The 13,713-nt window shown below is 54.5% G+C and overlaps 2 protein-coding genes across 2 annotated transcripts; one reads left to right on the top strand and one right to left on the bottom strand.

Annotated features, from left to right (window-relative positions):
* Positions 1–232: 232 nt before the first annotated feature.
* PtA15_11A688 (uncharacterized protein) lies at positions 233–7,386 on the bottom strand (the record flags this gene model as incomplete). Its single annotated transcript, XM_053161622.1, has 16 exons — positions 233–624; positions 718–793; positions 1,914–2,269; positions 2,337–2,686; positions 2,748–2,882; positions 2,967–3,357; positions 3,419–3,452; positions 3,547–4,229; positions 4,391–4,961; positions 5,061–5,365; positions 5,591–5,880; positions 5,943–6,054; positions 6,292–6,700; positions 6,851–6,963; positions 7,021–7,132; positions 7,201–7,386. The coding sequence occupies 16 exons, from the start codon at positions 7,384–7,386 to the stop codon at positions 233–235; spliced, it is 4,515 nt and encodes a 1,504-aa protein (XP_053025551.1).
* A 312-nt stretch (positions 7,387–7,698) lies between these two features.
* On the top strand, positions 7,699–13,401 carry PtA15_11A687 (uncharacterized protein; the record flags this gene model as incomplete). Its single annotated transcript, XM_053161621.1, has 13 exons — positions 7,699–7,785; positions 7,848–7,959; positions 8,055–8,253; positions 8,315–8,343; positions 8,448–8,743; positions 9,053–9,162; positions 9,233–9,518; positions 9,645–10,575; positions 10,663–11,402; positions 11,475–11,508; positions 11,581–11,971; positions 12,628–12,656; positions 12,737–13,401. The coding sequence occupies 13 exons, from the start codon at positions 7,699–7,701 to the stop codon at positions 13,399–13,401; spliced, it is 3,909 nt and encodes a 1,302-aa protein (XP_053025550.1).
* Positions 13,402–13,713: the final 312 nt, after the last annotated feature.

The following is a 13,713-nucleotide window of genomic DNA, read 5'->3' as shown; positions in this document are numbered from 1 at the left end:
ACTTTCACACCCCCTGTAACCCCAAATTTGGGGGCTATGCCCTTGCTGTGATTTACAAACCCCTATGACTTTAACACCCCCTGGAACCCCAAATTTGGGGGCTTCCCCTTGTACATACATACATAAATTCAGAACCACAAGTGAGCCGGCACGCCAGTCCCTTAAAACCCTAGCCCGATCGCCCGCGCCATTTCCGCCTTTTCCATAGCGGCGTCATCTTCACTTCTCCGTGTTACTCTGGCGCGTACACAGCACGAGCGTCAAACTCGGGTCCATCACGATCAGCCAGAGCGTCAGAAGATGTCCAGATCAACTCTTCCTCGTCGAACGTCTTAGAACCCATGTGGCCTCGATCCTTTGACTCTTTGTCTGTGGACCTTGGTCGGGTCGGTGGTCTCGTACATCCTTTCCCCCCACACTCCATCATAAACAGCCCCAGGAAACCCGCGGGGTCCCTACGAACATGAAACTGAGTTGTAAATAGGACAATGTTCTCAAATTGTGGAAGTATTGCATGGGTCTCTTTTTCTCCGCTCGTATTATTTTCTTGTGCGTCTTTCAGGAATCGCTCGGCGGGATTCGCGCCAGGACCAAAACGATATGCCATTAATCCTTGATACGTCGCTGTTGAGTGGACCAAGTATGAGACGACCAACAACATAGTCAATATGAACCTGAGCGTCTTGCGAATTGATGATCGTCAGAAGATCGCCGTACACCTGAGTGCCTTGATCTCGACGGAAAACAGTATGTATTTACCAAACTTGATGCCAACCTTCTCGTAAAATTTGGACTGGTTGCAGCCGTTCCCGATAGAGAGTAGCCGGGGTCAGTTGATTAATCTGAGATTGCCGGTCAACTTAAACGTTCGGACGTGGGTCCAGAGGTGACTGGATCATGCACATGCTGGCTTGATCAAATATCGATCCGCCAGGAAGTACCAACTTTGACGAAAGGTGCCTCCAAATATCACTATAGTTATTGAGCTGCAAAAAAGATGAAAGAGGACAGAGATTTAGAACATTCAGTACAACAAGACAGGAAAGGGGACTTCGAGAGAAAAGGGCAATGTGCAGAGTAGATAAACATCCGGTCGTGAGAGGATTGTGCCACAAAAAAAAGGATCTCCAGCAACAACAACAGAGGAAGAAAAAGCCAAGAGGAAAAATGCGCCAAGACAAAGAGGATTGATTCGGATTATAAAGGTGCTAGAAAACAGCCATGATAATGATAACTTATATATTGTTATAACAAGGTCGTGACTGTGCAGGGATGAAGAAAACAAGTTATAATTTATAATAGGGGTGGAAGGGTCCATGGAACCAAACATGACAACAACGATCGAACGAAACGAGAAAAGAGAGGTGAGAAAGGAGTCGAATGCTTTGATCTTCAAAAACAAAAACATGATAGATGATAAATGATAAATGAATGGATGGATGGATGTAGAACCACACAGCTCAAGTCCAGGAACACATGAAGAGAGAGAGAGAGAATTAGGGGTGCTTTTTGGGGGAGGGACGGGATGGTCAACAGACACAAAACGAAGGGAAAGGATGGGGGCCTGCGAAGTGTACCCAACAAAGGGGGAGGGAAAAAACGACGGATCGGATGGGAGACAGACAAGAGACGCATGTACGACTATTCACAGCATGTCCGTCGACCGGACCACAAAAACAAAACAAAACAAAACAAAAAACGAACATAAAAAACGATCATACGGGGGTGAAAGAAGAAGAGAAGAGCCGGAGCGGGATGGACGGGGAGGAAGGAAGCAGGGCGGGGTGGTCAAGATAAGGGCGCAGGGTATCTCATGGAGACGGCGGAGCAGAAGGAGGAGGAGGGTTGTTGAGTGTGGGAGGAAGTTCGTGGATCTCGTCCTGATCATCGCTCTGGTGGTCGAGAGCTCCGACGAGTGGGTCGGCGGGGGAGGGCTGAGGAGCAGCGGGGGACAGGTTCTGGAGGGGATGAGTTTCAGAGGGGGACGGTTCGCCGGACTTGTCGGTCGGATGATGGGTGTGCGGGTGGAGGAAGATGGAGATGCGTTTGGCGAGACTGGCGGGCCGGCCGAGCGTGCTGCTGCTCGTCATCGTCGTGCCCTGTCTCCGATGGTGATGGTGGCCGAACGAGCCGCCGAACGCGAGCTGCAGATTGCCCAGCCTGATCGACCGCGACCGGTCCCGGTTCACCGCCCCCTTCGCTCTACTGGTCGTCGCCGTCCTGCCGTTGGCCGTGTTGGCTTCTTCCGGAATCGCCCCTCCACCAAGACCTTAATGAACATCATCATCAGTTCTCTCTCTCTCTCTCTCATCCACTTTTAAGTAAGAATGACTGACTGAGCACGCTGGTGTTGTATCTCCGGAGACGATTACCGACGGCATACTCCCCGACGCCGTCCGCCTGGTCGAAGTTGAAGCCTCTGCCATGAGGGGAGAGCTGTCCGGTGGCCATATCGTGCGTGAGGGAGGTGCGGGAGCGGAGGATCTCGGGGCGGATGGGATGCAGACTGGGCTGCTCGGACTTCATCCGCTCGAGCAGGGCCGGCTCGTCCTGCTTGTTGGCCCCCGTCGTGTGGGCCTCCCCCTCGGCGTACTTCTCGTTTTCGCGCTTGAATGGCATCTGCTCGTCCGCTTGGAAATCGTGGCCAGGGTGCTCCCGGTTCACGTACTTCAAGATTTGGAAGTCACTAGTGTATGTCTGTCAGTTTCAGTTTTCGCAGGCAAGAGGAAAGAAACAAAGAAACTGACTTGGGATAATAGGTCTCCGTGTAATACTTGGTCACGTAATGGGGCGCCAAGCTCAACACGATCACGATCATAAGGCCGAGCCACCAATACGCAGCGGGCCACAAGAAGTGGTTGTTTCCATAAGCAACAGACCATCTATATATATATATAAAAAAAAAAAAGAGCCTCGCAGAGCATGAGTATGCTACCAAGCAGGAAAAGAGGATGAGAGGGACTGACATCCAGTCGGGTTTGATAGCCGAGTAGACGGCGGTGTAGAGCAGGATGAGGACGGGGCCGAGGAGGACGGAGGCGAGGAGCCACCAGTTCCAGATGGACTGGTCGAGGCCATGGAACAGGTTGGCGACGAGGATGATGGCGACGATGACGACGGTGGAGAACTCGCTCATGGCCACGTCCAGCCCGTCCTTCCGCGCCGAGGTCGAGTCATACGCAAACGTGATCAGGAAGAAACACACCGAGCCCTGGTACATCCCTTGGATCATGTACAGCACAAACCGGCGAAGCCCGAATAGCTTCCCTTCCCGCCCGATCGAGTATAGCTCCGGGACAGCCATCAACACTTTCTCGCTGATGTCTTGGTCAAACACTCCGATCCCAATCACCGGCACTAACCAAATCCTCGGAAATCATTAGCAACTCACAATCATAAAAGAGGAACGTCAACTAACGGAGTGTCCAGAACACGTTATAAAACAACAGATACTGTTTTGCAACCACCGAGATCAGATATTTGACACACACACACAAGTTTTGAAAAAAAAAAAAAAAAAAAAAAAAAAAAAAAAAGACAACGAACCGTGTATTCGTAGAGAATGGTAGTCGAATAAGCACACCAAAACTGGTAGAGCCACAGAGCGAAGATGCCGATGATTTCCTTGTAGAAGAAGTTAACGATCATGCGGGCGTTGCGGTCGTAGGACCAATGGCCATGGACGAAGAGGAGCTTGGAGAGGAAGGCGAATCGGGCGATAGCGTAGTCGGAGGAGTTGACGGCCTGCATGCCTTCCTCGCCGGAGACGCCGACGCCGATGTCGGCGGTCTGGATCATCGAGACGTCGTTTGCGCCGTCGCCAATGGCCAGCGTTTGCGCGCCGATGCCCTCCTTGACCAGCCGGACGATCTCGGCCTTCTGTTTCGGCGACGTCCGGCAACAGACTACCGCGGCGCACCGGGTGGCCAGCTCGAGAAGGGCCTCCCGCGTGAAGGGCTCCTCCAATGCATGCTGTAACGAGCCCCCGTCGATCACGAGGCCGTATCCGCCCCTTCGCTGCCCGTTGTCCTCTCCCACTATCGACGCGAGGTCGTCCCGATGCGACATCGGCAAGGAGGCCCGGGTGGGCGTCGGCGACTGCAGCCCGTTTTGTTTCGTCTGGTGGTCCGGCGGCTGCTCCTTGAGCTGCTCCACCAGCTCCTGTCCGTCGAAGAAGTCGATCAACGACTTGCGGATCTGCTGGTACGCCGATGTCCGGGTGCCGTACTCTCCCCCGCGGATGACGATCAAGTTCATATCGTGGCCGATCAGATGACACGTGCGAGCGATGGCTGTGTGTGTGTGTGTGTGTGTGGAATATTTCCCCCCAGAGTATATGTATCAGCTATCGCGCCATCCCTACCCGGGGGTAAAACAAAACCCCACTCACCAACGGCTGTCTCGAGCTTGTCGCCGGTGGCCACCCAGACCTTGATCCCGGCGCGCTTGAGGTCAGCGATAGCCTGGGGGACGCCTTCCTGGAGCTTATCCTCGATGGCGGTGGCGCCGAGGAGGATGAGGTCCCTCTCGAGCTCGTCCTGGACGGCATCGATGAGTTTCTCGCGGTCGGCGCCAAGCTGGCTGCAGGCATGGGCGTACCGACGGGACCAGGCCTCGAGCTCGGAAAGCTCGAGCTTCCGGTAGGCCAGACACAGCGTCCTTAGACCCTCGGAGGCGAACTGCTCGAGCTGGTCGTCCGTCGTCTGCTTCAGCTCCTCCTGGCCGGCCCCCAGTCGTTCGAAGATCACGTTGTCGGCCCCCTTGACGAGCAGATAGAGTTCCCCGGAGTCCGGCTCGCCCTCGACCAGCCGCCGGACGACGACACTCATCCGCTTGCGGGCGCTCGTGAACTCGTTCACTTCCAGGAGCTCGTACTCGTTCACCTCGACCGTCTGGCGCACCTCGCCGTCGGCGCTGCTGCGGGTGTCGAGCTCTTTGATCTCGTGCTGGGCTGCTGGGTGCTCTCCCGTGCGACTGTTCCGGTTGGAGGAGGCTGATGAGGAGCAGGGGAGAGAGGGGACCTGGAGGCGGAGGATGTTTTTCTCGCGGCCGCGGAAGACGAAGCCGACGGCGGCGGCGGCCTGGACGAGCGCCTGCTCATCCGGGGACTGCGCCTTGTACTTGATCGACCCGTCCTCGTCCTCGCTCACCAGCACGGTGTGGCAGAGCGCCAGACAGGCAAAAAACCCGTACAGTGAGCGTGCCTGGTCGCTGTCTTCCCCCGCTAGGTCCTTAAGCAACTCGCTGTCCTTGAATGCTGGCACGGTGGTCGGTTTGAGCTTGGCCGGGGCTTTCGGACCACTTCCAGGGCGTTTCTCCTGAGTGGCTGAGGGTTTGATACCGGGCGTGTTGTCCGAATTGACCACTGTTTTCTCTTCCTCCTCAGTCGTATCTTCTTCTTCTTCTTCTTCTTCTTCTTCCTCCTCATCCTCTTCTTCTTCACCAATCGATCCAAGTTGCTGACGACCCCGATAGATCTTACCGGCCACCGAGCACTGCCTAAACTGCATGAGGTTCTGTGTGAGAGTGCCCGTCTTGTCGCTGAACACGTACTGGATCTGGCCGAGGTCGTCGGAGAGGTTCCAGGAGCGAGCGAGGGTCGGCCGGCCGTTGTCGGTGATCTCGTCGTCGGCCCAGATGAAGTAGGCCTGGAGGGTGCGGACGAACTCGATGGAGATGTAGAGGGAGATGGGGACGATGTTCTGGTAGGTGATCATCGCATTTGCAAAGCCTATGAGCCCGTTCAGCGTCGGGTTATCTCCCGGACTGTCCTCGGCCACTGTCCAGTACGAGCCTCGAGCGCGGTAGTATCCGTCGGAGATGCGTGTGCCGATGGCATTGAAGATGCACATGAGAGCCAAGAGGCCAAGGTTGATGAAGCTGTTGTGAAGATGGTTAGACTATGATTGTGGATGTGAGAGAGAGATTGAGAGATGACTGACACCATCGGGTTCATCTGGCGTTCTACCTTTGATCGCTTGGAGCGCGTGGCACTCGAGTTCATCATGATCTTAGTGTCTGGGCCGGTGAAGACGACGAGGCCGATGACCCACTCTGTGTTTCTGAGGACGGTGCCGCGGAGGAGGACGGAGTTGAGGTCGACGGGGACGCGGTGTCCAGCTGTTGTTGGCTGCTGCTGCTGTTGTTGTTGTTGATCTGCTTGTTTTTGTTGTTGTTGTTGTCGTTGTTGATCTGCTTCTTCTTCTTGTTGTTGTTGTTGTTGATCTGCTTGTTCTTCTTCTTCTTGTCCGACTTGTTGTGGCTGCTGTCCTGCTTGTGGCTGGGCAGGACCCGGGAAGACGAGTGCGGCTGAGTACTTGAACATGTTCGCGTCTGGGGCTTCGTTCTCGACTACGAATCTGTTTGTTGCTGGGTCCGCACAGGCCTCCGCCGAGCGCAGATGGCTGAGTGCGGGGAGTGCGTGGCGCGACTTGAGGTTGGTCTCCCCGTCGAGGTTCTTGGTCTCGATGAAGCACACGTTCTCCTCGGCGTCGGAGGTGGCGCAGATGATGATGTCTGCGGGCACGGCGTCGTCGTTCTGGAGGCGGACAAAGTCGCCTGCGCGCAGGTCCTGCCAGCAGGTGGGCGTGAAGTGGGCCGTGTTGGCTGCGTGTTCTTTTTCCTGCTGTTTGGGGGCTGTTGTTGTTGGTAGTGGTGGTGATAGTCTTCTGCGGCGGGACCACCAGTGTTTCTTCTTGTTCTGGTGGGTGGGTGGGTGGGATGGGCTGAGCCAGCTGATGTTGAGTGTGGAGGTGGGTTGGGTGGAGATGTTCTGGTTGGTGTAGATCTCTGGGGAGAGGGTGTGGATCAGTTGGTGGTTGGTGGCATAGTCGGCAGCGTGTCTGCGCACGTCCTCGTAGGCGTCCTTGATGGCGGTGATGGCGAGTACGGAGAGGAGGGGCAGGGCAGCGAGTGCGGGAGAGACCTGTGCGAACTTGGGGATGAATTGGAGGATGACGAGGCCTGGGGGGTAGTGGTTAGTTTGTGTGTGGGTGTTTGTGTGTGTGTGTGGATGCTTACTGAGGAAGAAGATGTTGGCGACCCTCCTGAACTGCTCGAGCAGGTTTCGTGGGATGAATGTGAGCAGGGAGTATTTTGCGGTTCTGATCTGGTTTGAGGGGTGTTCCCAGGCCTGGATGGTTTTTGTTTGTTGTCAGTTTCAGTTTCAGTTCCGCTTGGTGAAGTGGTTGTGTTGCTTACTGGTGTTGGTTTGTTGTTGTGGGTGTATGCGTGTGTGGGGAGGGGGGTGTTGATGTTGAGTTGGCGGGGCAGTGGGTGTGGTGTGGGTGGGTCGAAGAGTGTGGTGATGTCGAGCTGTGTGAGTCTGTCGATGAGGTTGTGTTTGTTCTGTTTGGTTGGGTATTGTTTCCAGAGTGGGATGGCCATGGTTTGTTGTGGTTGTGGTTGTGGTTGTGGTTGAGGATGGGGATGGGCTGGTGCTGGTGATCGAGCTGTTCGCCCGAAGAAGTTGTGTCCCGCCGCCGGAGTCCGGATGATTGCTCCGGCCGAGTCTACTCTGAGGCCCTGCCGGCCTCCGCCAGGACCCAGCCCCATCCAGCATCAGCCTGAGTTCACTCCGTCGCCCCATCCCCCAGCCCACCGAGGAACACCACACAACCCAAACATGCCCACGCCTCGACACACCCTCCGCTTCATGCCCCCCCCACACTACAGAAAACATCCCCCCAGACCACCCAGATGGCCCAACACCCCCGCTCGACCTTCCGGCCACCAAACCCCAAGCCCACCCCCAGGCACATCGCCGTCAACCTCGAGCCCACCGAGGTCAGCACCCACCACTCTCATTCTCATTCTCTCCACAGCCCGAAACTGACATATACAAACAGCACTGCGAACACCCCAACAACCAAATACAAACCGCAAAGTATTCCCTCCTCACCTTCATCCCCCGCAATCTGGCCGAGCAGTTCCGCCGGATCGCCAACGCCTTCTTCCTGCGTATGTCCACCACACAACTCCCAGCCAGCCAGCCAGCCAGCCAGCCAGCCAGCCAGCCAGCCAGCCTTGCTGACATACACACACATCCACCACAGTCATCGTTATCCTCCAGTTCCTGCCCCAGTTCACCCAGCTCAACCCCATCCTCGGCGCACTCCCCCTCCTCCTCGTCCTCGCCAGCACCGCAGCCAAGGATGCCTACGAGGACATCCGCAGACACGCTGCCGACCACAAGACCAACCACCAGCTCGCAGACAGACTCATCCACCCCAACCCCAACATCACCAAGCCTGTGTCTTCAAACAGATTCAGCCTGCAGCTCGCCAAGCTGATTCTGTCTGCGGGAAATCACCAGCCACACCCCCAATCCCAAAAACGCCCCTGGTGGGCCCCCCGCCGCACCCTTGTCACCACCACCACCACCACCACCACCACCCAGCCTGCAAAACAACTGGACTCACACGGCTTTGTCCCCACCGCCTGGCAAGACCTGCGCGTCGGCGACTTCATCCGGCTCAAGAACGACGAGCCCGTGCCCGCGGATGCCATCATCTGCGCCACCTCCGACCCAGAGGAGAACGTGTGCTTCGTCGAGACCAAGAACCTCGACGGGGAGACCAACCTCAAGGCGCGCCACGCACTCCCCGCACTCAGCCATCTGCGCTCGGCGGAGGCGTGTGCGGACCCAGCAACAAACAGATTCGTAGTCGAGAACGAAGCCCCAGACCCGGACTTGTTCACCTACGCTGCCGCACTCGTCTTCCCCCATCCTGCCCAGCCACAAGCAGGACAGCAGCCACAAGCAGGACAAGAACACGAACAACAACAAGAACAAGAACAAGAAGACGAAGAACAACAACAAGCAGGACAGCAGCAGCCACAAGAACACGAACAACAACAAGAACAAGTAGGACACAACCAACAACGACAACAACTAGAACAACAAAAACACGAACAACAACAAAAACAAGCAGATCAACAACAACAACTCAAACAACAACAACAGCAACAGCAGCCAACTACAGCAGGACACCGCGTCCCCGTCGACCTCAACTCCGTCCTCCTCCGCGGCACCGTCCTCAGAAATACCGAGTGGGTCATCGCTCTCATCGTCCTCACCGGCCCGGACACCAAGGTGATGCTCAACTCCAAGAGCACTCCCTCGAAGCGCTCAAAGGTCGAGCGCCAGATGAATCCGATGGTGTCAGTTGATAACCATCATCATCATTAGAGGAGACATATATACATATTGATAGTTTCCATTTTTTTTTAGCTTTATCAATCTCGCAATCCTGGCATTCATGTGCATCTTCAACGGAATAGGAACCCGGATCGCCGAGAGCTATTTCTACGAGCGGGACTCCTATTGGACCGTCGGCTCGGACCTCCCCGACGACAACCCGCGGATCAACGGGCTGGTCGGCTTTGCCAATGCACTCGTCACCTACCAGAACATCGTCCCCATCTCCCTCTACATCTCCATCGAGTTCGTCCGCACCCTCCAGGCCTACTTCATCTGGGCCGACGACGAGCTCCAACTCGATGGCCGCCGAACGCTGGCCCGCGCCTGGAATCTCTCCGATGATCTCGGCCAGATCCAATACATCTTCAGCGACAAAACTGGCACATTGACCCAGAATCTCATGCAGTTCAAGAAATGTACGATCGGCGGTATCATCTACCAGGGATCGCCAGCCCGTGGCGCGGAAGACGAAGGAACGGAAAAATGGGAAGAGATGCACGAGTCGGATTCACCGCCCAAGGGGGCCGCCTCTTCTGGAACACAGCTCGAACCCCCCTTCACAGATACCAGGCTCTTGGAAGACCTGCTCAAGGGGGAATCTGAACTGCTTCAAAAATTCTGGACCTGTCTGGGCTTGTGTCACACCGTTCTGGCCCATGAAGACGACAACGGCTCTGTGCAATACAAGGCCCAGTCGCCAGACGAGGCAGCCCTAGTCCAAGCCGCAGCTGACGTCGGCTATGTGTTCAGAGGCCGAGATAAGAATGTGGTGAAGCTCCAGTTGCCAGCTGGCCTAGGGGGAGCAAAGGCTGGTGATGAGCCGGTGGAATCCGCCGATATCCCTCCCTCCCAGGATCCCTGCACTGCCTGTACTGGAATCGCTGACGAGTACGAGCTGTTGGAAGTCAACGAGTTTACTAGCTTGCGAAAAAGGATGAGCGTGGTGGTCCAAAAGCTGAAAGACCAGCGGCCGATCCCGGACGAGCTCTACCTCTTCGTCAAGGGGGCGGATAACGTGATCTTTGAGAGGCTGGCCCCCGGCCAGGAAGCTCTCCGGGCCCAGATCGACGGCCAACTAGAGACCTTTGCCGCCGAAGGTCTCCGCACCCTCACCCTGGCCTATCGCAAGCTCGACCGGGCCCAGCTCGAGGCCTGGTCGTTGAAATATGCACATGCGCTCAGCCAGCTGGGCGACGCCCGGGAACGCCTGATCGAGGCCGTTCAGGACGAACTCGAGAATGGGCTCATCCTCCTCGGCGCAACCGCAATCGAAGACAAGCTTCAGGACGGCGTCCCGGAAGCCATCTCCGACCTGAAACGCGCGGGCATCAAGGTCTGGGTAGCCACGGGCGATAAATTAGAAACAGCTGTTGGTAGGTCATCGAGCTCATTCCTATAAAAAAAAAAGGAAGGAAGGAAGGTAGACCCATCAGCTGACTTTAGATCTTGGATGAAACTAGCCATCGCCAAGTCTTGTCAGCTGATCGGAAGCGACATGAATTTGATCGTTGTCAGAGGGAACGCATACGGTCAAAAAGCCTCAGCCTACCAGCAGATTCGCAAGGCGTTGATCGACTTCTTCGATGGGCAGGAGCTCGTCGATGATCTCAAGCATCTTCCGCCGGATTACGAGCGACGGCCCTCGCTGCACTCGGCACATCGGAGACCATCGATGGCCGAGTCGATGGCTGATGACCTCGCCTCGCTGGTCGGCCAAGATAACGGGAAACGGGCGGGGGGGTACGGCCTGGTGATCGATGGCCCGTCGCTGAACCATGCCCTCGAGGAGAAGTTCACCAGAGAGGCCCTCCTCGAGCTGTCGACGAGATGCGAGGCCGTGATCTGCTGCAGGGCCTCGCCGAAACAGAAGTCGGAGATCGTCAAACTGGTCAAGGACGGCGTCCAGGCGCTCACCCTGGCGATCGGCGACGGGGCCAACGACGTCTCGATGATCCAGACCGCCCACATCGGCGTCGGCGTCCTGGGCGAGGAAGGCATGCAGGCCGTCAACGCCTCCGACTACTCGATCGGCCAGTTCAAATTGATCGCCAAGCTGCTCTTCGTCCATGGCCATTGGTCCTACCATCGGAACGCCAAGATGATCTGCCACTTCTTCTACCAGCAGATCATCGGCATCGTCCCGCTCTTTCTGTTCCAGTTCTCGTGCGCTTACTCGACTACCACTCTATTCGAATATACCGTAAGTTGTATGTAAATATCTCCTGCAACCCACGACATTCTGATTTTGAGTTTCCCACTTGCGTGGCAATAGTATGTACTGCTTTATAACGTTGCTTGGACCTTGCGTGAGTCTCGCCAACTCTGATGATCTTATCTATATAAAAAAAATATTGTCTGATCACAAACAAATTCTGTAGTGCCGGCTATAGGAATGGGCATCTTCGACCAGGATATAAGTGAGAAGGTTTTGAAGCAGGTGCCCGAGTTATATTCTGTAGGAAGAGAAGGCAAACTATTTGGAGTCAGGAAGTTTATAATTTACATGATCGAAGGCACTTATCAAGGCGCAATAATTTATGCGATCCTAGCTTTTACTTATAGTTCTAATTCAGTCAGGCGCGATGGATGGGATCCCTCGATGGACGAGTTTTCTAGTGTGGTCATAGTTTCAACCATTTTGGCATGTAACCTGTTCATTGCGCTGGGCCAACTCAACTGGAACTGGTGGGCATTCGGCTGTGTTTCTTTCGGCCCGGTGACTATCGTTCTGTATACTGCCGTCTATTCAGCCGTCAAACCTGATGAGAAGTGAGTTTGGCTTTCTTGAGGAGATCTTCAGATCCAACGATTCGTCGTCTTAATTGCTCCTTGTTTGCCAGTTGGACGACCGTTTATGGGAATAACAAGTTCATCTGGCCAGCCCCTTGTTTTTGGTTTGCACTCATACTCTCGATTGTCGCATCACTCCTGCCCCGGTATCTCTTGAATTATTATCAAAGTACTTATCATCCCACGTCAGTTGGGATTTTTTTTTCCATTTTTATGGCCTCCGGAACACGACACGCCAAAGTCAGGGCTTAGTAGCTGATTGGTTTACTCTTTCGACGACTGAGAACAAAAAAAAATAGTGATATACAGATCTTGAAGGAGGTGGACAGACGGGATCCTGGAATGGATTTTAGAGTGGATGATCGAATAAACTGCACGAGGCAAAGGAACTCAGACGACGAAGAGACGCGTTCGCGATGTGGACCAAGAGATAAGGAACCAGCAAACACGGAAAAAGATGAGAAACACCACTCGGAACTCTATGCTGATAGCTATGTGAATATAAGCAGGGCTGAATTGCGGAGGTCTAGGAATTCGTTTACTCTTGATATGGCAACAGGACAATCATCCAGTGTCGAAAGAGGGTTCAACTTTGACCAAGCTGACGGAGTGGGTGAACATGCTGTTGGGGCCAGATTGAGACGATTCAATTCGAGTGTCATGAGTCAGTCAAATTTGCTCATCTCTTTCTGGACCTGACTCTTCTCTCAGGGCTGAACTGGGTTGAAAAAATCGGACGCACAGGCCTAGCTAGTCCTATAGAGGCAAGAGAAACTCCTACCTGGAGTCATCCGTTCGCGCGAAATAATTATGAAATAGGTGATCTCAACCGAGTTGCTCCTAAAGCAGCTGGCCAGGAGACATGTGCCGGTCCAGCGGGGACCAAATTCAACCAAAAGCGGCATTCAAGCAGCGAAGTCTCCAACCAAGCCAATCGCACGCTGGTGGTTCACCAGTCAAATCAACTCGCTCATCGCCATATGTTTCCGGACAACTACAGAATCCAGACGGCAGATCTGACGGAAACTCTTTCGCCATTGAATCTCAGTCGCCGCAGGAGTCTTTTCGACCTGCCCACCTCAGCAATCTCACCCCAAACCTATGTTAACAGTCACATCCCAGGGGCACCCATTAGGGAGACCTCAAGAGACGAGGCAGATGGCCAGAGCTCAGTGCACGGCCCCTTAGCGCCGGACCATAGTCAAGAGCTTCAGGAGGCGCGCAAAAGTCAGGAACTTGGGGTGATTCGGGAGGAGCTCAACCGGCCCGAAATCCCGCGCAATACCATCAGGAGGAAACCGGTGCCCTCGTATGGCCCACAAGCAGCTGAGGTGGATGCTGAGGGGGGCAGAGAATCTCTCATACCAAGAGAAGGAAATGGACACCACGGAGATGGACAAGAACACTAATTAAAAGTATCATCATAAACTAAGTAATGCTTTATTTTTGTGGAAAAAAAAAGTTCAAGAAAGGTGTATATAGACACTTATTTTATTTCGAGATATTTCATGCAGGACATGTTTATAGTTTTAACTTGTGTGGTTTTGATTATTTCTGGTGATTGAATTTAATTTGATTGTGTCGTTTGATTGCTAATCCAAAGTAAATGAATTCATGGATAGCAAGATGCTGATCCAGAGAGTCTTTGGACACCGTGCCCACCAGTCCACCACAAACGTGATGTTATCGTTCAAACTGTACCTCTCTCCAAACTTGCAGAT

The sequence above is a fragment of the Puccinia triticina genome, chromosome 11A (genome assembly GCF_026914185.1).
Source record: "Puccinia triticina chromosome 11A, complete sequence".
Lineage (NCBI taxonomy): Eukaryota > Fungi > Basidiomycota > Pucciniomycetes > Pucciniales > Pucciniaceae > Puccinia > Puccinia triticina.
The sequence above is the reverse complement of the archived record's forward strand: the minus strand, read 5'-3'. Positions and strand labels throughout refer to the sequence as shown.